This window comes from Erpetoichthys calabaricus, chromosome 10 (genome assembly GCF_900747795.2).
Source record: "Erpetoichthys calabaricus chromosome 10, fErpCal1.3, whole genome shotgun sequence".
Lineage (NCBI taxonomy): Eukaryota > Metazoa > Chordata > Cladistia > Polypteriformes > Polypteridae > Erpetoichthys > Erpetoichthys calabaricus.
In genome coordinates, this window is record NC_041403.2 from 92524010 (window position 1) to 92548990 (window position 24981).

At 37.3% G+C, this 24981-nt stretch overlaps 1 protein-coding gene across 1 annotated transcript in view; it reads right to left on the reverse strand.

Moving 5' to 3' along the window:
• Positions 1-508: 508 nt before the first annotated feature.
• LOC114659241 (short transient receptor potential channel 4-associated protein-like) overlaps positions 509-24981 on the reverse strand; it is a 102127-nt gene continuing 77654 nt past the window's right edge. The window contains 6 exon segments of the mRNA XM_028811605.2: positions 509-3447; positions 11477-11683; positions 19063-19175; positions 23491-23602; positions 23732-23872; positions 24218-24308. Coding sequence (XP_028667438.1) covers positions 3310-3447; positions 11477-11683; positions 19063-19175; positions 23491-23602; positions 23732-23872; positions 24218-24308 — 802 coding nt within the window. The 3' untranslated portion in view covers positions 509-3309.

Genomic DNA, 24981 nt, shown 5'->3' on the forward strand with positions numbered 1-24981 from the left:
ATCAACAGTCTGCTGTGTCAGAATGAGAGCAGCAAGTCATGCTATTCAATAACGGCTTTAATTAACAGCAAGAATTAGTTTCTCATTAAGAAACTGGTTGGAGTGAAACTGGCTGGAGTTTGATGCCCCTATCCAGCTGCTCATCTGTTGGCTCATTTCACATTTCATTTGTTTGGCTGCCATTTAATGAAGAAATTAATCAATTCAGAGGACTTAATCCTTAAATGCAGGGCTATTAAAATGAAGGAAAATGAGTTCATTAGCAGTGAAAACTGGTCACTGATTAGGGTTAGAATGAAAACCTGCAGCCCACCAGGACCAGAGTGAACTCCCCTGACTTAATGCATCCGCACCGCCACACTCCAAAATAACATGACCACCACCATTTTCATGTTTGAAATAAACAAATCCCCAAAATGATCAACAGTCGCTGCTTAGCTTCTGTAATATGAGACCAGGGGCCTTTCAGCTGACCTGGAAATGAAAATGCAGAAGAGACACAAGCACATAAAGGAAACCAAGGATTTATTTTGACTTATAATGCAATATATGATTATGATGAGTATAAATGAATAAGTGCCTTGGATTAGATGTTTAGCATTTCTTTCCATTTCTAGTGACAAATGTGTTTAACTTTTGGTTTACATGCTATAATTGTACACCTTGCTGCATACAAATGCATTTATGGTAAATTGCATAATTCCAATTTATCTACAAATTAAGACAGTTTAGTTTTAAAATAAATAATAGCAAAAGCGCACTCAAACAGAATTCTTGCTTCAAGAAGTGAGAATACTTTATTTTAATGTGATTTTCACCTACAATACAGTATTAAAATAAAATCAGGACTTCAGCTTTAAGACAACAGCAGAGGGGATCTGAGTGGTCCTTGGGTGAGAACAGCATGCCCTGCGTCTGCATGGAGGGAGGCTCACTTTTAAATATCTGGCGGTGCCAATCCCAGTGTCAGAGTAACGGGCCAACAGCCCAACTAGTGGCCTTTTGGTCCATTCACAAAATTTATTATTAGAAATGTGTGGCGTGAAATTGATGTACAATTGTCAAAGAATAGAAAAGCATGCATAAAAAAACAGAAGTCAGAAGCAATGCACTGTGTGCCCACGAACAGAGTAGAGCAGAGTGTTAGCTTCAAGGTAATTATAACGACAACAAAAAAGAGCTCTGAATGTGCAAATAGTTTCAACTGCTAATACAGAAGTCTCTTCAATTTTCAGGACATTAATATTTGATTTAATTATTTTAAAAATTTCCAAGCTTAGTTTTGAATCTTGCTTTACTACTTACCTTGCTAAAAATAAATCAACGTTCAAAGTACGTCCCGTCAAAGACCAATTCTGTTTTGTATGAATGGAAATTCTGAAGTATGTGAAATGCAAATAAAATAATACACTGAACCAGAAGTCGTCAAAGGATGCTGAATGCTCTGAGAGAAGAGCATGCAGTCAGTGGAGTGTAATACGGCTACAAATCCTAGGATTCATGAAGTGTCAGACTGTGCTTTTTTACATGGAATTTTACACAATGGTGTGCAGCAAAGCTGAGGAACCGACAGCTGGATATGGGAGAAAAGGGAATGCCAGCATCTCCGAGAAGTCACCGTTTGTACCAAACGGGACGATGTACACAAAAATAAGGCAGCGCTGTGGAGGTTCATTTTAATAGAGCGTTGACAAAACTAGGTTTGTACAGCATTACCGTGGCAAAGGGAAAAAAACATAAAAATGGTGCTTCAGTTACTTTTCAAAAAGAAACAAACTAACGTGGCATGATGTCACCCAACAGTAAATGAAACTATGGACCTGGGAAGTGGGGACAGATGTCTGCCCTTAGAAAAAGCAAACCAGCCACACTGGCTTATACTTTTATTTTAATTAACTGTGACTTGACATACTGACATACAGTGAAAAGCTAAAGATGGTGGTTTGGGAGCTAAACAGGACAACAACCACTGGTTAATATTCAAGATTTCAAACAAGTCCCTGATGAGCCACTTTACCACTTTGATTTCGATCTTTTTGGTAGAATGGAACCATCTCCATGATATTCCTCTGCCAAAGGTGTACTCTTTCAGATTGACACTGATTTATGAGGTAGCTCAAGTCATAGTTTATCTACTAATTGCTGTCATTAGCTGCTAAATAGGCAAGAAAAATAATGCAAATATATAAACCCTCTTATCCAAGGCACCTGTATTCAGGGAAGCAGCATTTTAAAAACACAACCCCACATCTCCCATCCCGTCAGCTCCGTCTTACTGCCTCAGAAATACGTCAGAGATGGTGGCTGGACGAAGTGAAGTGAAGCACCAGCCCTCCCCGTAGCCAGCAGAACGTACCATGTCCCATGGTGTTTTACTGTATTGGCAAGTCAAATTGCACTCTAAATATACAATATACCTGTGGATTAAGCGGAAATTTAAATAGTTGAGAATTCTGATGATGGCAACAACAACTTGTGCAGTCTTTATAGTCAGACATGGCAAAAAAAAAAAACCAAAACAAAATAAATTAAAAGAAACAGAAGTGACTCCAAAAAAGGGAGAAAGGGAAGAGGAGAGGCCCCCTAAGTCCTGTGATTTCTGGTACCAGCATAGGGATTTCATGATTCAATTTGAACTCAGGTCTTCCAGGATAAAGTTGCAAAAAAAGGTAGTGCAGGTCCACAAACAGCTCAGTCCGTCTTTTGTGGTTTTCTGAAAACTATTTCAGTCTTTTTTTTTTTTTTTTTTGCATTTAACACCAACTCCTATTCCATGGTTATACTGATTTTTTTCTTTTTGCAAATAATGCTCCTGTCTTGCTTATTTAGTCTCTTCACAAATAAAGGGATTGTCCAAAACTGTGATGCTAAATTAGCTTCAAAATGTTCATCTGTACAGGAAGGAGAATCCAAGTCTACGAGGAATGTCTGCAACAAGACATCCATTTCTAGAACTCTGTCGTTATATACTGCATATTTTAAATGATGAGCCTGTATTAGAAGAACTTACTGACCTACAGCAAAAACCAATAACATAAGATAAACATATGCATCTGACTCCAGGGTATGGGGTGGGGGTGAGGGGGTACTATAAAAAAAAAAAAAAAAATTAAAAACACACACACGCGCACACACACACACACAAAATGTGTTAATGATTGCTGGGGGCTAAAACACTCCTGCAATTATCAATAACATTCTGTATTTCCAGCATCCAACATAAAACACTGTACAGTGATGTATCCCTGAATATTCATGGTTGGGGATATACTCCTCGAAATAGTCTTTCATCCAAAGAGTTTCCCGGGATTAATCCTCCATAAAATCTCTGTCGATATCCATGTACGCCTCGTCAATGTAGCTGGCTATGGCACTCGGTGAAGTCCTGTCACAATTAAGTAGGACTGAGACAGTCTCTTTCCAGTAACTGAAAGAAATGCAAGAGCTCTGCAAGCAAAAAGGAAGAAAATATGTGAGCAAACTCAGGCTGTATTATAAAATTCTGAAAAACTGATAACTCATAAATATCTGTCAGATTTACATTTCTCTACTTCAACTAAGTCACTTGATATGAACAACAAAAAAATGCAATTCACTGGAGAGCACAAGCAGGGCATCACATGGGAGCAGAAGTTGTGTGCCCCTAAATCTGACCTGCATGCAAAAAAGGGGCTGCCATGGCAAGGACCAAAGACTTATAATAAGTGGGCATCACTGGGCTTGGCACAGGCAAATGATTTGGACAGGATTGCACAGTACACACTTGCTACTTGGGCACAGTGTTATGGATATGGATTAGTGTGCTGTGATGGAGATGATGGCATAAACATTCTACAAAATACAGAACTCCTCACAAGCCCCATGTTCGGCCTATCGACCTGCAGTATATCCATTTACCTCTATCTGTACAGTAAATAATAAGTATACTGTATAAGAATACTCAAAGTATTTGGACAGTGACATGGTGATTATTAGTGTGGCTCTCAACCTAAGCGTATCTGTATTGAAATGAAACAAGGCACAGGAGCATTAAGTTTAGACTTTCAGCATTAAATCAAGGGAATTTATATTTATAAAAAAAAAAAAAGATACAGGAGTTGTCACACTTATTATTGAATCCCACCTATTTTAAGGAAACAAAATTTGACAAATTATGACATCTTAAATGAAATAGTTATATTCAATACTTAATTGTATTAAATACCATGTTTAAACTGTGATATTTACATTTTAAGTGGTATGCTGCAGTTCTTTTATTGGAATTGATGTTCCAATTTGATTTTCAATATCAATTTTATCTTGACTGAATTAGTGTGCACTGATATATCAGAAGTGGTGGCTTTTTTTTTTTTTTTTTTTTTTTAAGAGATTACTTAATTTCAGCAACACCTCATTTGAAGGATGGCTACATAATGACTTCATAACACAAATATAAGCACAGAATGACTGTGACGATGCAGGTTCTACTCCATGTTCCCATCTTCCTTCTGGGAGCCCTTGAACCCTACACTGTCGGTAATGTCATCGATGAGCTAGGCAGTGAGGCACAACAATGAAGCAAGGGGATGATGCAAAAAGTGCAAAGTGTTTTTATTAAAAACAACAAAATCAAAAGCAGTGTCCAAATAAATAGTGCAGTGCATCAAATAAATAATCCATAAAAAGCTGTGAATTGTGGAGGTTAAAACCACAATAGAAACAAAATCCTTTAAAAACCCGTGGTTAAAATAATGGCCTTTTAAAAACCGATCCTGGTGCCTTTCTACTGGTGACTCCCCTGCTTCTCCCGTCCAGGCTATGCACCAGGGGAGCCACCCTACCTGCAGCTGACCTTCTTTCCGCTTTCATCTACTGCTGGTCTGTTCGCCTTTTTTCTTCCACCTCGCGCTACTATTATTTATCATGGGGATGTGGATCAGGTGTGGCAATTAGCAGATCCCGGCATCAATTACGGATGCGGACAACTCCTCACCTGTGTACTTAAGCGAGGACCCGGGAACCTGCTACAGCCACACTACCACACCTCCTCTCTATTTATTTAAAAAGTGGCCTTTTTGACTTGAGCTGTGGACCCGCTACACCACAATGACATTTATAAAGAAATACTTGGTTAGTAAGGAGCAGTTAACGTCAGTATTTGGAAAATGTGGAACAAAATATCCTTGCTGTTTAACACAGGAAAAAAAAATTCACAGCACAGCACACACAGTAATTTAACTAGCATGTATCGCCACATCCAAGTCCACACATTATGGGGGCTCCTTGTTTATTACAATACAATGGAATCTACTTTTAAACATCTATATCATCTTGTGAATATTTTAAAATAATCAAATATTGCTTTTTAAATAATAAATGTGATTCAGTTACCTACCCGTGGGTTATGAATCTTATATGTAGACACCCTTCAACTAAACTGTTAGCCGAATGTATTCCCCTATTGGACATTTAAAATAATCATGAATTAGTCAAAATTAAAGATACAACGGGAAGACTTGTGTCTTTTTATAATTCTTCAAGTTACCTGTCTTCAGTTGCTCACATGTAGCAATCACATTAATCAGTTTTCAAAAATGTGTCTTCACAACTCCTCCTCAGACAAAAAGGAAGTGTTTTAAAATGAGGATCTAGAGCTGATGCTTGTTGACAGCGGCATTTAAGGAGTGGAATTCCGAGAGTATGTTTTGTGCAATACTGCTAATGAAGATATTCACGTCGGCTGCTTTGCACATGCTCTCACTGTGGTATCACAGGCTGCTATGAAATTTGCCCACTTGCTTGGCCAGGTGAGGCACGTTGCAAACTTTTTCCAGTGTAGTAATATAGTTATTCATGTGCTTAAAGTGAAACAACATTTATTGGACTTGCACACAAACCTGGGAGTGATGCGATCACTCGATGAATCAGTGCGTTGGAAATGCTAGAAAGGTTTGAGGAAAACCAGCTAGCGAGCCACCATCTCAGCAGTTCTACATATAAGCAGAGAGGTTTCTCCCAGTGTGACAGCCACACAGCATGCTTGTCTACAATACATCCTCCACAGAGGCAGAGTCATTTTAATGTAGTAACATGTGACTCATCATCTGCTGCCCTGCATATTCAGCTGTTGCAAGTTAGGACAACTCTCTCCGCTGACCTGAGAGACGTGGCGATTATTTGCTTAAGATCTTCATAAAGCCTGGGTACAATAACTTCACTCGTTTGCTTTCTAGTTGGTATAGCATACCACAGTTCCAAAACCTGTCTCATTGGTCAAAAGGCTTCGTTTTCAACAACAGTACAGGGTCTCAGTCTCAACAGGGTCTCAACAGTACTGCTATAGATTCTGCTATTTTTTGGCCCGAAGTGATTTAAACGGAAGCTTGGCGTTGCATGCTGTCTCCGAGGTAGATTATATAGGCTCTACTTATTTGGAAGTTGACTGAGATTACGTTTATGGGTGACATTAGGATTAATGATTTCTCAAATTTATTGTGTTACATCAATACTTCTGAGCTGCACAGCTTACATGTGGCTTTGCTTTTATCCAGTTGTTCTTTACTGATGCACCGTTGGAATCTGTAGGAAGTCCACACATCTGTCTAAGGCACTGATTTCAGTGGAGGACACACTATTTTATACTGTCCTACCTGCAGCTGGACCCTTCTCATTCTATGCGAGGGAGTAAAGTGCTTTTTCCATAGAAAGCCTTAAAAGGTTCATTAGTTACATCTACTGGTTCAGATGCCAAAAACGAAGATAAGCAAAAATCTAAATATAATTGAGCAGGATAAATATTCACAAGATTAATCTCAAGACTTTAAGAGTCAATATTGAATTGTTTAAATGAAAAATAATAGTTACTTGGAAAAATCAATATTTGTACCCAGGCATAGTCCTGCTGCAATGCAAAATGCTGTCCAGTAAGTCTTGACATATTCTGTTGAATTTGAGCAGGTTGGACGGCTCTGTACGCCTCAGAACTCATCCTGCTTTTATCAGCAGTACACACATAGGAAATCAGTTCCGGGGCAGCCATAAATGCCCAAGCCATAACACACATGTGGTGGTATTTTTAGGATCATAAGCTGTCCAGTTCTTTCTCCACACCTTTTTCTTTCAGGTGAATCTTCATCTGTCCATGAGGTTTTGTTCCAAACCTGTGCAGGTTTTTTGATGTTCTTGGCAAACTGTAATCTAGCATTTCTGTTTGCATCTTGTGGTGAACCCTCTGAATTTAAGCTCATGGAATCTTCTCTTTATGGTCATCTAAAACACAGCCACATCTACACAACTTGGATAGTGTTTTGGATCTGGCTGACAGTTGAAAGGGTTTTTTTTTTCTTTACATGTGAACGTATTCTTCGGCCATCCACTGTAGTAGTCTTTCTTGATTTACCAGGGCATGTTATTCCTAAGCTCACCTGTACGTTCTGTCTTTCCAATAATGGATCAAACAGTTGGTTTTGACATAAAAGGTTCTGCTGTGCCTCCAGGTTTTTTTTTCTTCTTTCAACCTCACAATGGCCTGATTTACTGGCATTAACGCCGCTTTGGTCCCCACAATTACGGATGCCAGCAACAGATTTTAAATAAAAAATGACACATTTAGAATCAGCTGAAGGCCTTTTATCAGGTTAATTATGTCTGACTAATGGTGCAATTACACACATCTAAGCAAAGAACAGCTAAACAGTCAACTGTCCAGGTTTACTAAAACAGGGTGGACTCCATATTAGAAGTGCTGCAATTCCTAAACCATGTAAATACCCTTGCCTTGGTGTCACTTCAGCACAAGTATGCTTGGGTAAGAAAGGCACACTAATAAAAACGGTATCTTTGACCCATTAATAATGGACATAGAGGACTTTCCTTTACACAAACTCCCACTTCCCTAAGTATACATAAGACCATAAGGAGTTGGAAGTCAGCGTTCAGGAAACTGCAACTTGGGAGTAAAGCTTCCTCATACCAGGAGTAACTTTAAAAAAAACAATCCATGGACTTATTAAATCCAACAATATATTCATTCTTTTTTATTTTGTGTATTAGCCTCCTTAGCATTACGATTTAATCATTTTCACACTTAAGATGTTAAAATGACTGTAATCACTGTATATACAAAGTAACACTACTAAAACAATTCTGCTATAAATATAATTTCATATAATGTGTACCGCTCTTAATATCTTAATAAGATTAAGACTGATGAGGTGTAGACATTAAAGGGGATTCCAGTCGCGATAATTTCATAGAAACAATTATCTGATCACATACTTATACAAATATAAAGATAATATGAAACAATGATACAAAAACAACGCAATTCAAAAATATTTTTGCACCTACTGAAGTATACCTTGGAATTATATTTTTGGAACAATATGTTCCATACTTTCCAGAATAGTCAGAAAATTGATTTCAGTTTGTTTAAATTTCATTTTTTTTGTTCATAAATATTAAATTAATTGATATACGAGTAAAATATATGAACTGTACTCTATATTTTTTAATGAGGTGGATTAAAAAAAATATAAATGATGGAAAAAGAAGCATGAATTAAAGGAAATTACGGATTATGGAAGGTCTTCATAGTGAATACAACAATCACTAACGTATCATCTTATTTTGAAATGCTATAAAGAGTCAATGATTGAGTCATCGATCAACTACAGGATGGAGGAGGGGAAAACTGTAGAGGGATAAATTATACACTTAAAAACAAAAATACAAACCATCCTGTTTCCACTTCAGTGTAGTTATGTAAATTATGATGTAATAAAGGCAAATTTTTGTTTTGGTAAGTATTGTAATTAAATAGCACATTAATTACTTCAGAACTACAATTATGCGTGGTCTTCAGATTTTGTGAGACAGTTTTGCTGTGTAGTTAGCAGAACAAAGGAGAAAAGATCAAAATCACATAAATGAAATAAACACAGTCGAAGTGAAAAGTATTCCATCGATCCAAGTAGCCACAGGTACGAAGGAAAAAGAATTGTGGGAAATCAAGGTGCAAGGGCCCGCCCACTGACCCGTGCTATTTTGTATGTTGAGGACCTGAAAATGAAAACTGGAAGATGAATATTCAGTGCTTATTTGCTTTATACTTTTCATTTTCACAGTTTCATTGCTGTTCATGTTGAAAATTAAATTGCAAATACTGTTCAAATGCTGTTATTTTATTTTTAATTTTTGCAGCATAGACTGATGTTTTTCACAGCATAATGTTCATGTAGACTTTGAAAATGGAATTGCAAAAGAGATTGCATTTTCATTTTATAATTTTAATTTCCTTTTTTGCATAAAATACCTCCCATGCATAAGAGGATAGGCTGACAGTGCCGGATAACCATGATCAATGTGCCCTTTGTGTTACTGCAGGTTACCACAATGCAAGACTTTGTGATTTCCGCAACTCACTGACACCAACACCACTTCCTACATTGTGAACAATGCTTAAGGGGCTAATGTCTTTTTTGTCTTTCTACTTGACTGCATTGATTTTGCCTTTTTGCCACACATCTAATTGCACCAAAGTGATCCTTCAGGCAACCTAATTTACCACACATATCACAGCAGTTCAACTGTACAGCACCATATGCACCAGTTTCACTATCCGTGTAATGTCTAATGACCAGTTCACACGGTCATCACTATCGCTTGACTCGACTAATGGTTCAGTTAGAGTTTATTCTAAAACTGGCTCTAAAGATTCTCTTTTCCACTCCATTGTGTTTTTGTTGAAGGCTCTGCCCCACATTAGAGTGGCAAAGTATACAAATATTAATTAGATTTTGCAGCACAGTGTTATTTTCTCCACTAGATGGCAGCAAAAATAGTCATGAGAGATATTCAGGCTTTATACTGTAAAGCGGATCATTAACTGTCACTAACTCAGTCTAACTCTGGCTTAACTGTCATTACACAGAATTCCAACTCTTCATCTTGTGCCTTTTGGTGGTTTTACATTTTATACACACACACACCCACACCATTTCTTATAACTGAGCATAATATAAATATGTGGTAAAAGGCTTGCAAAGTGTGAACATTTACTGAGAATTCTCAATGACAGAAAGACAGCAAAGACAGTTCTAGGCACCACTGCTGGCCATACAAATAAATGTACCCTGTTATAAAAAGTTGGGCAGACACAATAGAAAGTAGTAGTCAGTTTGGTTTTATATTACAAAGCTTGAAATATGTCATTTCTCCCTCTCCATAAATGCCTATTTCAACACAGTTATTGGTCTACTGAAAAATACCACCAATAGAGATTAGCACAGCACATAATGAAAGGAGCCACTAGGCAGTTAACATACCAAGTATCAAAAGTAAGACAGGTACTGAAAGTGAGTAGTGCTTCTAACATACTTTTTTCCACACTTACGAAACATTCGCTGAAAAGTGTCCATAATGGAGTTTGGAAGCCAACTGAACATGGTAAGATAGAATCTTTGTCAACTGTTATGTTCTAAGGATATCAGCTCCATTTTCCTGTGACTTTTATTAATTGTTCTTGCTTCTGTCACATGCTACATAGTTTTTGCTTCTGCAGTAACATTGAGTTTACCTGATAGCCAGGATCTACACAGCATTAAGTAATCTCAATGTACAGTAACTTTGTAGTTGTCCACACAATGTTCTTACTACTATGACATTTTTAGGGCTCAATGCGGATGTAATGTGGGTAGACCTCCCATTGCAGTGGCTTCTAAACCGAAATGTAATGCACGGTCTGTAGTACAGATGATGCTCAACTTTAGGATCACCCAGTCCAGTTTTATAAAGCAGCATGACAATCTTACTACAGAAGGAGACTCAAACATCAAATATGGGTTGACATTTTAATGCAAATTTTTTTCTAACAAGAATTATGTTGTCATTTTTTACAATGACAATAAAGGCTTTCTAATGCCTTATTGGATTGTATATTGAATAAGTTAATTATATACAGTATACAAGTTAAAATTCTGTCTAGCATACTCGAAATCCAATCCTAATGGTCTGCTTTCATAAGATATCCAATGTCATTATTTAAACTGCCTCATTAGCACTTATATTAACAGCATTAGGGCATAATGCAGCTTCAAAGTGCAAGTGACAGTGTGGCATACTAAATAAAGAACAGAACTCTGAACTACAAGCCTTCCAGTTTCTTCCTCTGACCCACACTTAAGCCGCACATGATCCAGCTATAGAACTACAGATGAACTTAAGGTGGTGTTTTCTATAGAAAGGAACAACAGAAAATAAGTGAAGTGTCAATTATGAAGAAACCTTGGGGGCTGTCATCTAGTATTTAACATGTTAAAAAATGTGGTTGAAAACTAGTAAAGCTGACTTCAACACAACAAAACCGACTGACTATTAAGTTAATGTTTCAATGCAATTTTATTTCCCACTCAGAACATTTATTCTTAAGCAGTCAAAGAATTAAAGCACTCTTCCCCAAGATCTCCAACATATGCTACAATGCAGTGATAGTACTCACATTTTCAAGGCATGTGCTATCCTTGTCCTTGTTGAGGTAATGTTGCTGCCAGAAACGAAGGAGGTTGTGGAAATTGTTCAGAAGGCAGCCTGGATATTTCTCAGCATACTCCTTTTCTCGAAGTGCATTTAAGTAGAAGGGAAGCTTGCCTTTCCGCCGTGCCAACATCAGAATCACCAAACTGGTATTGAGACAACTTACATTCTCCTATTTAACACAAGTATGTGAATTAGAATTAAAGAGCTAAAGTAAAAATGAACATACTGTACCTGCAAGTCATCTCTTCTTTTTCATGTAAAAAATTACAAAATTACAATCCAGTAACCTTAGCGATGTGTGATACTTTCCATGAAGCTTGCTGTTACACATTTTGAGAAATATGAAGGTTACTACTACCACAGGCCTGATCACAAACAACGATGAGGTGGCTTAGAAAGAAGTCTTTTGCCTTCTGATACAGTGATGCTAAGATAATATTCTCCCATTAACGTCAGTAAAAAAAGGAAGGATCTGTTCATAGACTTCAGGAAGCAGGAGGAAGACCACACTCCATATAAACTAGAGGGGATGCTGTCAAAAAGGTCATCAGCTTTAAATTTATTGGAGTGCATATCACTAATGATGTGAAATGAGCATAATGCATCTGGCTATCTTGATGTCTTTTCTTCCTTAACTCTTTTAGGGCTAATTTTTTTTTTTTGTTTCTTTTCTCCTAGGGCTGAATATTTTTCCAAAAACTAACTTTTTTTAAAAGAAGATCACAAAGCAATTGAAATCAACAAAAAATATTTACTTTTGACAAATGTTACTGTCTTTCATGTTGTATGAGCCTGCATACTCTATGATTTCACATACATATCACATACATTTTACACAGCAAATTCCTGCAAAGTCTGATCTCGCTCAAAGCAGCCAATTTCAGTCATTGCCACATTGCACTGCTTACAATATGTGTTGCTTTGGTGCCTACTTTTCAATTGTCTGTTGCTGCACTTTCTCACATATATTGTTAGTGTGTACTGTAGAGAGACAAGTCACCCGTTTGCCATCGTGCCATGCCACTGCCACCAAGTTTTCTGCCCGCATGAAAACCGTATTGTCACCTCTTTTCATCTTCAGCCTGTCTGGCTTCATGTGTATCCTGTTCACCCTCACTGTGCCACAAGCTCCAATTCCTCTGCTCTGTAGCTCCATGAACAATTCTGGGCATGTATAAAAATTGTCCAAATGTACACAACATGACTCAAATGTTCATAGCCCTGAAGCAGCTCCAGCACAACCTGACTTGTTAAGGGACAGTTCTCTCTTTGAAAGAAATACTTTCCTGTATATGTAATTACTTTCAGGCAGAAACCAGTGTTTGCTTCTGCCAGTACAAAATCCTTTATGCCATACTTTGTGGGCTTGTCTGGCATATATTTGCAGAAAAAAAGGTGCTTATCATAGATTCATGCACAGACAAATCACAGCCAGGCTGATAAAATTGTTTCCATGTTGGTTCCACAATGTCAAGCAGGGGCTGAACTTTATGCATGGCGTTATATAGTTTGGCTCACCCCATGGGATTTGCTTCTGTTTATTACAGAAGTGAATAAAACTTTGCAGCATCACGTACCTATCATCACACTGCATAACCTGTCCAAAGCCACCAGGGGACAAAGCACGTTTGGACCAATGCTCCCTGAAGTTATATCACCAGTTCTGTCCCATCTCTATTTGTAATGCCACAGCGCGCTTCATCTCGTCTTTTGTTGTGGGTTTCCACTTTGAAAAACGAGAATGCGATGCAAGTGCAGCCCGCGATTCAAAAAATTTCTCTGCCTACCTGTTTGTCTCGTTTGACAGTAGCTGAAAAGCAGCATCAGGAGAGAGCAGCCTGAAGTAGTTCAGCAGCTGGTGATCTGTCGCGTCCAACAGCAAGCCATGCCGTCTTGTGAAGTCACAGATCAATGTCTGTGTATTTCACCCATGCGAACCTTGCCGTAGATGCATCGGCTGCGCGAATTCGCTCAGCTGCCAGTGGATCAGCTGGTGCGGCATCGGCCGGTGTCCGATCAGCTGATGCCGGCTTCTCACTCTCTTGCTCGATTCCTGATCACTGTCAATAAAATCCGATTCTGAAAAATCAGAGTCAGACTCCGCGATAATGCGCAAAACATTGTCTGCCGAGTGTTTTCTTTTCTGCACTCGATTCGCTCCCTTGTGACATGTCGATGCCATCTTGCCATTGTTTACATTTCGCAACTCACGCACACGCACAGTAAGGAGCAGCACTGTACATGCAAATCTGTCATTTTTCACACGTTCTGAACAGGTGTCTTTGTTGTCAAAGCGCAAATAGCGCATGATAGTCTGACAGCAGTCACCGAATCTTTGATTGCCGGTATAACAAATAGTTTTGACCAGGCACCAACTGTGGTCATCACTGCTCTTGTGAAAAGAATGGAGAAAAACTGCATCAACTCAGAGAGGGAGAGGCAAGTTCGTTGTACCACGTGAATGTGATTGAAGGAATAAAACTGAATTAAAAAAAACACTAACCTTTACAAGCAGCAAAAATTTACACCGGGTGTTACAGACTCAAATCAAATGTATGTTTTTATTATATAATAGTAATAATAGCAGCTCACTACTAAAAATGGAAAATGCGGGGAAGACCCAGGATCGAACCTGCAACCTCTTGATTTAGAGGCAGCTGTTCTTACCTCTAACCCACCCATGTGATTGATAAATGGGCTTCGGTTTTCACATTTTGACATGTTTTACTATACAGTAGACCCCCGCGAAGTTGCGGTTCAGAGTTCGCGGCCTCAGTCATTCGCGGATTTTTCCTTAGAACTTAACTAATTGTTGTTAGCGGAAACCGCAAATATCCTCTGCAATTTTTATGGCTTTTTTGTAGCAATACGGTACTGTAGAGAGAACCGTGGCTTGGGATGGTGAAAGTAGCCAATAGAATTTGAAACTGCAACTCCCAGCAGTCCCTGCAGTGGATCTAATTGGTCTTCTGCTGAGGGCGCTGGGGCTGTTAAGATCAAAGGGTGTCAGCCCTGCTTTTAAAAAGGGGGCCGGTGACCAAAAGCAAAAAAAAAAAGTTTTTGTAATTTGTGTTTCAAGATCCTGTCTGTCTGCCTTCTGTTGGGTTACCTGTACTTCTTCGTTTTGTCCTGGATTGTTTCATGCGTCTGGATTGTCTGCCTGTGTACATGAGGACTACAAGTGGATTCATGGCCATCCTGCAAAGAAAGGAGCGCTCCTGAACCCGTCCATCTGTCTTCATCATTTCAGGAACTACAGGTAGGACTATCTTTACATTCCCATTCAACGTGCGGATCTCTGGACTATCTATTTTCATCATTACATTTCTTCCATTGCTGTTTTTCATGAAATTTTTTACGATTTACTGTGTGTATTTTGTTTGGGCTTTGTTGTTTTCTCACTTCATTTGTTTTCATTACATTCTTTATTTGCTGTTTGATTACCGGTTTGCTTTGTTTTTGTCTCTGCTTGTGACTGAGCGCTGGTCGGCTGGGTGTGTCCCTGGAATCTCCACCATAAAAATAAATAAATCACCGTCGATGGTGTGAATCTTAGCGGCACCGCACCACTACAGCATTATTCATTTCTCCTTGCTGCTGATTGACTGTGATACATCTCCAGCTGAGTGTTCTTGTGTCTTCCGTTTACTTAAAAGCCTGAACAGCACCTGTCCTTTTTGGCTGATTACTTTGTTTCTCTCTCCTCCCACAGACATTCTCTGCTCCTGTTGGGGGTTGTGCTCCCCTATGACGTTTGTCTATTGTTTAATCGATAACTAACTGCATACTGAGGTTTTAATTCTGAAAGAGACATGTTTGTTTGAAGTGTTTAAATAAAAGTTCCTGTCTCTACAATCTCCTGTGTTTCTGTGACCCAAGCGTGACAACCCTGCAATACTGGAGCTGCACTAAGACTAGCCTGCCAGCGTCAGCGCTTACCTCTGTGTGCTTGCGTGCAGTCAGTTCAAGCGTAGTTGGCTCGGTGATTTACATCCATGGTGTCAGTTGCACTTTGTACATATTGTTGCAGTAGTTTTTTTAAAATAGTTTTTACAGTTCATGAGCAGTGTGTAAAATGATCCGTTTTACAGTAATTGTGATGCTCTTTGCATGAAAAAAAAATGTGTTCCATTAAAATTTCACTTTTTCTTTGTTAATTGTGATGTTTACTTAAAGTGCAGCAAAAAAGTATTTGGCGTTCAGGGATGTATTAGCCCCCAAGTATGTGGTGGTTTAAGGATTAAAGTCCCAATGCTGCCGAAACGAGCTGCACCGTCTAAGGCTTCTGGCAATGAAAATTCTGGCTTGCATGAATTACAGTACATATAGCGGTAACATTGGTATTTTACATTCTAGCACTGCGGGAGACTTAGCAGTACAGTATACAGGTTTATCTTTACATTCTTTATATTTAGGTAATGTATTAAGCCGAGTTTGAAATTAAAGTGTTTTGGGGGCATATTTAGGGTTTAAACTATGAAAATTGGCATTTTTTAAGCACATCCAAAATTCGCAGGTGCTCTAGGAATGCAACCCCCGCAAATTTTGGGGGTGTATTGTAACATGAAAAAAGTTTCTGTTTTAGTTATGTGTTCAACATTTCTTACCTTGCATTTCCTGTCATCCTACAATTTCCCAGATCATTGTAGACATGGAACACACATGAAATGTTGGTATTCCAAATAACGATATATTATTTACCCTATACAACTCCAGACACCCCACACCCAGATAAACAGACGTGAAGCAGGGAAAACCTTTTGCAGCATCGGTGAGAGATGATATAGCAGGCTGCCTGTCCTGATTGACCATTTGCAAAACAAAAACATTGATGGAGATGTGCGAAGGAATTTGTGACACAGAGTCTGGTGAGGACTATATTCAACTTGAGCACTACCAGGTTGACACGACAGCCAAAAAGTCTAAAGTTTACAGAGGTACTGCACCATCCGATGACTGTATCGCAGTATGTGGTAGAAAAACCCAAAAACTGAGAAAGGATATTGTATATGACATGCTAGAGACCGTTAATAATCATGGATGTGTTGTCACAACTGATATTTGGACTGAAAACTTTGAGAAAACCTATTTTATATCTGTAGCTCTAATTAATATAATATAGATGGTAGCAATCTTGTGTCAAGGGTGCCCTTTGTGACTCCATTTGAAGCAAGTATGATTAAAATGGGTGAAAACATGCATGCTTTACTATCTGAAAATCTTAATGAGTTTTTGAAATTGACAGTTACTGACTGAGGAGCAAACACAGTAACTGCCTTGCGCGGCTACACCAGATTAACCTGTTGTGCCCACATTCTAAACATCATTCTCTCAAGTGCTTTACACCAGCAGTGATGGAGAAAACACGCAAAGTTGCACAGCTTCCAGCCAGTAAAAAAAGTTAGTCAGGTGTTTTAAAAATACTGGACAATAAGGCAAGTTTACAAGGTCACACAAACAGGGCCGTGGAGACAAGATATAGTGCTGAATTCAGTGTTTCAGCAATTTGATGAATGGCCGCATCAACAAAAAAATACAACTGTAGTCTCTCTTCTGAAACTCTTCAAAAATGCGACAACTGATTTTGAATCAGATATTACTGAAAAAGCCTGTCAACAAACTGTTTAGCACCAACTCCTTCCCACATGCTCTACAAAGTAGCAATATTTCTTGCCCCAAACCTTCTGTTTCTATATCTTTTATTTAAGAGGATTGCAAAGGCGCAGGAACAAGTAGTTTGTAATAATTTATAATAGTTGTGATTTAATGCAACTGCACTAAATCAAAGAGTGCAGGGATGGTCACTGGTCAGCTGTTACTAATTTCCTCTTTCATCTCAGAGCTTGCAAGCAGACGAGGAGATACCTTTACATTCACAGTGCTTGTACTGATAAGCAAAAAGAACCATGAGAAAGTGGGGATTGTCTGTTAAGCTACCAATAATATGCCAACTACAAAAGCGTATGTTTTAAGCTTAAACTTATATGTGTGACTTGTATGTAGACAGTACCTACCTTGCGTGACCATTCCACATTTTTGTGGAATGAATAGCAATTATTAACATAGACTGTACTTTAAATATTGAACAGTAATTGGTTGCTTGCTTACAAAGCTTTAACAAGACATGTTGCTTATACTGCTCTTTATTTATCCTTTCAAAGATGTGGAAACTTGTGCTCAGAAATTATTTATGTCCCATCAGAAGATCTGTCCTAAATACTAATGAAGCAGAATTCTCACAAAAAAAGTGAAAAGGACGACCGGGCCAAAGACAGGAAACCTTCAGCCACCTCCCTGAACAAGATAATGTTAAACAGGCATACCAGCCATACATGGTTATTTTCTTTAATGGAATCAATTTATTCCTGTGGGTAGGAGCAGGACAAATGTGGACAAGTGTATGCAAGAGCAGGCAGGGATGGATATATTACATTAAAAAAAAATTCCATCCCACACAGACCTCTACACCAAGGCAAAAAAATGAAAGGCACAAGAAAACCTCATTGCTTGAATCTAGGACTGTAAATTCTTGCATAAGAAAACATTTCATAAATCCCCAAAGGGGATGACACTGTTTCAGTTCGTACAAAAGATAATTGGTATTAACTGTCTTCGTGGGAACATGTTTTTGACACAATCTGTCAGACTTGAACTAGCCAAAATATTTCCACGCTACCCAATTCCTCCGACCCTTCTTCTCAACAATATCATTGTCTTTTCAGCCTTGGGCTGTGTGCGTTGGGGCGTATTCTTCAGTAATGCCGATTTATTTTTTCAAGTTTTCATTAACATCTTCTATTGCCATTTTCTCTATTTATCTCACTCCCACTCCTGACATGCACTATGGACTTAAATTACTGCCAAAAGTCTTGTGTGCAAGGAAAACGCATTTTGTAAATGTGAGTGACATTTTGAGTGCATTTTACAAGTGCAAGTTAACTCCATAGTGCATATCTGCTGCCTGCTGCTACTAAGCTCAGTACTGTGTACATCAACCTAAACTGGCACGGCTGTAACTCTCCTCCATCCACATGTTTGGTTTGGCACGCTATTCTCTATTATTATTCTCATTATCATTGGGTTTTTCGTGTTGTCTGTCAAAACATGGATATAGTAAATTCTATCAACTTTCGATTGACCTTGTCTTATATTTCAATTGAGGAAAAGTTATTTCCTAATAATTATTTTTTATCATTTTATTGCCCAGGCATAAATGACAATAAAGCAAAGTTAAATCAATATGTGAATAGCTTAACTTCAGCATACATCTGGTTGGTCCCTATTTTGCAGGATGCTGTCTGCATTATTACTGTAAAGACCACATATAAAACAAACAGATGCATACTGCAGGAAGCAGCTTTACAAATAAAGAATCTATATTCTGAAGTAAAAGCTTTTACAGTTTAAATAAAGTAGTCACACAATTCTAGAGTCGTACTTACGTACTCCACACACTTGAAACAGGTTAACAAAATTAAATGTCAACAAAAGAACTTTGAAGAGTTCTAAATTCAAAGAAAAGGAAGTTCAAATTGAAAAGATAATTACCTGTGTCAGTGTCTGTACATTGATTATATTAATTAGTCTGAAGAGAAAGGACAACCTGTTATCCACTCGAGACATATAGGAGAGAAGGCAGCATTCTGACAGCACATCCACAACTGAAAAAGACCAGCAACATTTAATTATAATTATCTGAGGTATAAAACTGGTGAAAGAAAGCAGAACCGTAAAAAAAAAAAAAAAAAAAAACTGTAATCAAATGAATTTTTATTTGTTATACATATGCGCACATCTATCTATTTACACTCTGTATACATACACACACTCACAGTTCCCACTACAATTATTGGCACTCTTGGTAAAGAGAAGTAAAAACTGCAATAAAAAAATAATCTTTTTGCAAATTACCTTAATTTCACACTGAAACAATGGGAGAAACCCAGCCTTTAACTGATGTAAATTTATAATCAGAAAAAAAAAAAAAAACTAATTTGTCCAGTCGAAATATATATTTAAAAAAAACACATTTCAAAATTATTGGCACCCATAGAAATTCTTATGCGCTAAGTTTAACTGAAGCATTTTCCCCATTAATATCTAACTTTAAGTTGATCAGAGTGAGTAAGAATTTTCAAGCAGTAATCCATTAATCTCAAATGGGTATTACAGGACAGAGGCCAAATTCCATTATTCATTCATCAAATGGGAAAGATGAGAGAACACACAATTCAAATGAGAGAAAACTGTGTTGACCTTCATAAGTAAGGGAATGGCTTAAAAAAAAATTAGCTGCATGCCTAAAAATACCCATGTGTACAGTTAGGGCGATAATTAAAAAGTTCAAATCATCTGAAACTGTTACCAGCTTGCCAGGATGATAACCCAACTTTATTTTGCCCCCATGCACATGTAGCAGGATGGTTGAACAGGTTAAAAAAATCCCCAAGGGCCTCTGTTGGGAGATATACAGAGAAAAGGAGCATCTTGGGGTCACCAAGTCTTCAGATCTACCATCAGATGACACCTGCATGCCAACAGATTATTTTGAAGGCAAGTCTTCCCTGTCATTTACCCACTAAATGCTGCTGGAACTTTAATTCAAACCACATTCTATGATCAGGCGAAACAAAAATTGAGCTTTTTAGCAACAAACACTCAAGGTGGATTTGGTGTGTGTATATGTATATATACTGTATATATGTATTTATATATATATATATATATATATATATATATATATATACACATATACATACATATATATATATTATATATACACACACACACAGTACTGTGCAAAAGTTTTAGGCAGGTGTGAAAAAATGCTATAAACAAAGAATGCTTTCAAAAATGGAAGTGTTAATCATTTATTTTCATCAATCAACAAAATGCAGTGAATGAACAAAAGAGAAATCTAAATCAAATCAATATTTGGTGTGACCACCCTTTGCCTTCAAAACAGCATCAATTCTTCTAGGTACACTTGCACACAGTTTTTGAAGGAACTCGGCTGGTAGGTTGTTCCAAACATCTTGGAGAACTAACCACAGATCTTCTGTGGATTTTGGATTCCTCACATCCTTTTGCCTCTTCATGTAATCCCAGACACACTCGATGATGTTGAGATCAGGGCTCTGTGGGGGCCATACCATCACTTCCAGGACTTCTTGTTCTTCTTTATGCTGAAGATAGTAGTACTTAATGACTTTGGCTGTATGTTTGGGGCCGTTGTCCTGCTGCAGAATAAATTTGGGGCCAATCATATGCCTCCCTGATGGTATTGCATGATGGGTAAGTATCTGTCTGTATTTCTCAAGCATTGAGAACACCATTAATCCTGACCAAATCTCCAACTCCATTTGCTGAAATGCAGCCCCAAACGTTCAAGGAACCTCCACCATGCTTCACTGTTGCCTGCAGACACTCATTATTGTACCGCTCTCCAGCCCTTCGACGAACAAACTGCCTTCTGCTACAGCCAAATATTTCAAATTTTGACTCATCAGTCCAGAGCACCTGCTGCCATTTTTCTGCACCCCAGTTCCTATGTTTTCGTGCATACCTGAGTCGCTTGGCCTTGTTTCCACGTCGGAGGTATGGCTTTTTGGCTGCAACTCTTCCATGAAGACCACTTCTGGCCAGACTTCTCCAGACAGTAGATGGGTACACCTGGGTCCCACTGGTTTCTGCCCGTTCTGAGCTGATGGCACTGCTGGACATCTTCTGATTTCAAAGGGTAATAAGCTTGATGTGTCTTTCATCTCCTGCACTAAGTTTCCTTGGCCGACCACTGCGTCTGCGATCCTTAATGTTGCCCGCTTCTTTCTGCTTCTTCTAAAGAGCTTAAACAGCACATCTTGAAACCCCAGTCTGCTTTGAAATCTTTATCTGGGAGAGACCTTGCTGATGCAGTATAACTACCTTGTGTCTTGTTGCTGTGCTCAATCTTGCCATGACATGAAACTGTCTTCCACAACCTCACCTTGGTAGCAGAGTTTGGCTGTTCCTCACCCAGTTTTAAGCCTCCTACACAGCTGTTTCTGTTTCAGTTAATGACTGTGTTTCAACCTACATGTGACATTGATGATCATTAGCACCTGTTTGGTATAACTGGTTGATCATACACCTGACTATAATCCTACAAAATCCCTGACTTTGTGCAAGTGTACCTATAAGAATTGATGCTGGTTTGAAGGCAAAAGGTAGTAACACCAAATATTGATTTGATTTAGATTTTTCTTTTGTTTGCTCACTTTGCATTTTGTTAATTAATAATAATAAACAATCATTATTTATATTTCTGAAAGCATTCTTTGTTTACAGCATTTTTTCACACCTGCCTAAAACTTTTGCACAGTACTGTACATATAAATATATAAATATAAAAAGATGGCTATCACTACTGTCAAGTATGATGTAATTTTGTGGGACTGCATTTTCTCTAAAAGCCCTGGGAAAAACTGTTATAGTACATGGCATCATGGACTCTTTGAAATACAATATGATTTTAAGTTTATATTTTGCCACCACTGCAAAAAACTAAAAGTGAGTTGTTGCTGGATCTACCAACGGTACAATGATCCAAAACATATGTCTACATCAACACAAAAATGATTAAATGAACACAAAATCAAGCTTTTGTCATGACTGCCTCAGTCTCTAGTATTAAACTCTGTCTGTCTGTGAGGAGATCTGAAAAAGAGAGGATCTAGGACCCTGGATGATTTGGAAAGAGTCTGTAAAGATGAGTGGTTTCCTGCTCTGTATTCTCCTACCTTATGGGAGAGAGTCAAGTTTTTTTTTTTTTTTGGGTGCAATGGGAAGTTGTGTGAAATATTAAAAACAGGGGGTGTCAATAATCAAAGCCCATGTGATTTTGTTAAATATTTATATCTTGATGAGGAATTATTTTTTTCTCAAAGTAAACCTTTAATTTTTGGATTTCTCTCAGATTAAGGAAATTCAGCAGAAGGTAATTTTTTTTATACCCCGCTCCTCCATTTTTTACTCATCTTTACCATGAGTGCAAATAATTGTGGAGGATACTGTATATAGGCACAATTTTGATTTTGTTGTTTAAGCAAATTGTTGAAAGGTCTATCAATTTTTTTTTAATCTGGCATAACAAACATTTTTCTGTACATCAGTTGGATAAATCCTTACTTTAAATCTAAATAATTCTTACTACATATTTTGTGGATATATGTGTGTGTAATATTAGAACATTAGAACAATCTAGACGAGAACAAGCCATTCAGCCTAACAAAGCTCACCAGTCCTATCCACTTAATTCTTCTAAAAATACATCAAGTCGAGTTTTGAAAGTCCCTAAAGTTCTCCTGTATATATATATATATATATATATATATATATATATATATATATATATATATATATATATATATATATATATATATATATAGTGTAAATGTATACATTAATAAATGTACATTCATATACTCTTACAGAAATGTACACTTATGGGGCAGGACAGATAACAATGCTGCCTGACAATCCCTAGTCCAGTGACTAATTTTTGCTGCAATTGTCTCGATTTTTATTTGTATCCAGTTACTCTCATCCACATCCCTAAATTCTAAATTCAATATGACCATGTATTAAGGTGAATTGGCAGATCCTGGTTTCTGCATGTGCCCTGGCGTTATACCACAATCATCATGCATTAAAGGACAATATGAAAATTACTGAATAAAAATATAGCTAAAAAGTAACATTATAACATTTGATTTTACAAAATAAAGAATGGTAGTAATAATGTTAATTTATAATTAGACAGAAGTGGGAACATCTAGCAGTTCTAGCAACATCTGTTCCAGCATTAATAAAAACTGTTACAAAAGAGGAAAGAGCAAAAAAAAAAAAAAAGACTAATACTCATACAGAGATAAAAAATTAATACATTTAATAAAACAATGGTAAAAGAGGACTGAATGCATAGGATTACATTACTACCTTTCACATCTTCTGTCTGACTTTCAAATCTATCAAGTGACAGCACAATACAACGAACCAACATATTTGAGTCCACCAGTGAGCTGTTGATTTGATTTAAAAAAACCTGAAACTAAGACGAAACAAATGTGTTACTACAAATAAAACTTTTTAACACATAGAAGAAAACAAAAATAAATAGCAAGGTATGTTTTTGACAAAAAACTATACTGAAAGCTAGGCATACTTTTATTTGTCTCACCTTTTCATCTGTGTTGACATATTTATTAAATATCTTGAAAGCATCAATGTTAAACTTCATCAGTTCACCTAAGAGATCGAAGTAGCTTTGTAGAACATCTCTGGATTTACATTTACTGTCAATGATGCAAAAAAGAATGTGCTAATGGATGAAGGAGAAAGACAGGACAAATCAATTAGGAACCTCATCAAATTTAATTCATTTATACAAGTTATTTTCCTATGGTATGTGGTTAGCACAGTTTTTGAAGTTTATTAAGTACTATAATACTATGTTGTGCTCAGTTTTCAAGGTCACATGATCAGTTTAGACTGGGCTGCACTTCTATCATAGGCAAAGCACCTTGTTTATAATTATCTTACAAAACTTACTTCCACCAGCTGCAGTTATAAGCAAAGAGTGACATTCCAAGAAAAGCCATGACACTAGCCTTTGAATGAAGGCAAATGTTTAATACTTTGTACAGAAAGAAAGTTGAATGTTTACCTCTAAAAGTCCCCTCTTTAAAAGAAACATCTGATCAGCATATGAAGTTACACCACGCAAAAAGCTCTCCACTGCTCTTGCCTGCCAGAACCTAAAGATAAACAAAAGTTCAACCCATTTAAACACAGCTAAATCAAATGTATTCCTGTAGTCTCTTACACTGAGTTAGTACCACGTTTAAATTTATAAACAAAGGATGCCTTAAGCAAAAATCAGGATTAAGAAGAATTATACCCTTAGAAAAGCATCACAAGAAGTTAAACTATAAAATACGAAATAAGCATTTTTTTTCAAGACAGTAAGCAGCTTTAACTGTTTAAGTAATCCCAAAAAGCGGTTCTGAAGTGTGACACCAAACCACTTTAAATCCTTTTAGAAACTAGAAACGTTTTTTAAGACAGTGTTCAAAATAACAACATGTATAATGTTTAGGAAGGAATACAATAGACAAAAGTTAAACACTATATAACAAAAATACTTTTGGGCAAAAACAATTAAAGCCATCATACCAGTGAAAGGTTTCAACTGACTAGATAAAAGCAAAATTTGCTTGTTTGTGCTGCCATCTTGTGGCTAAAAAAATCATCAAGTAGCTACAGTAAATCAAATTTTATTTTGCACCAGCTAATGAAAATTATGAAGTTTTACAACCTTAATTAAATCATACACTTCTTAAAATGTGCAACTGCACTAACATTTTTTCTTTTAATTCAATGAAATTCAATATATTCCCAAGGCTTTGACACATGTATTCCAAACACAAA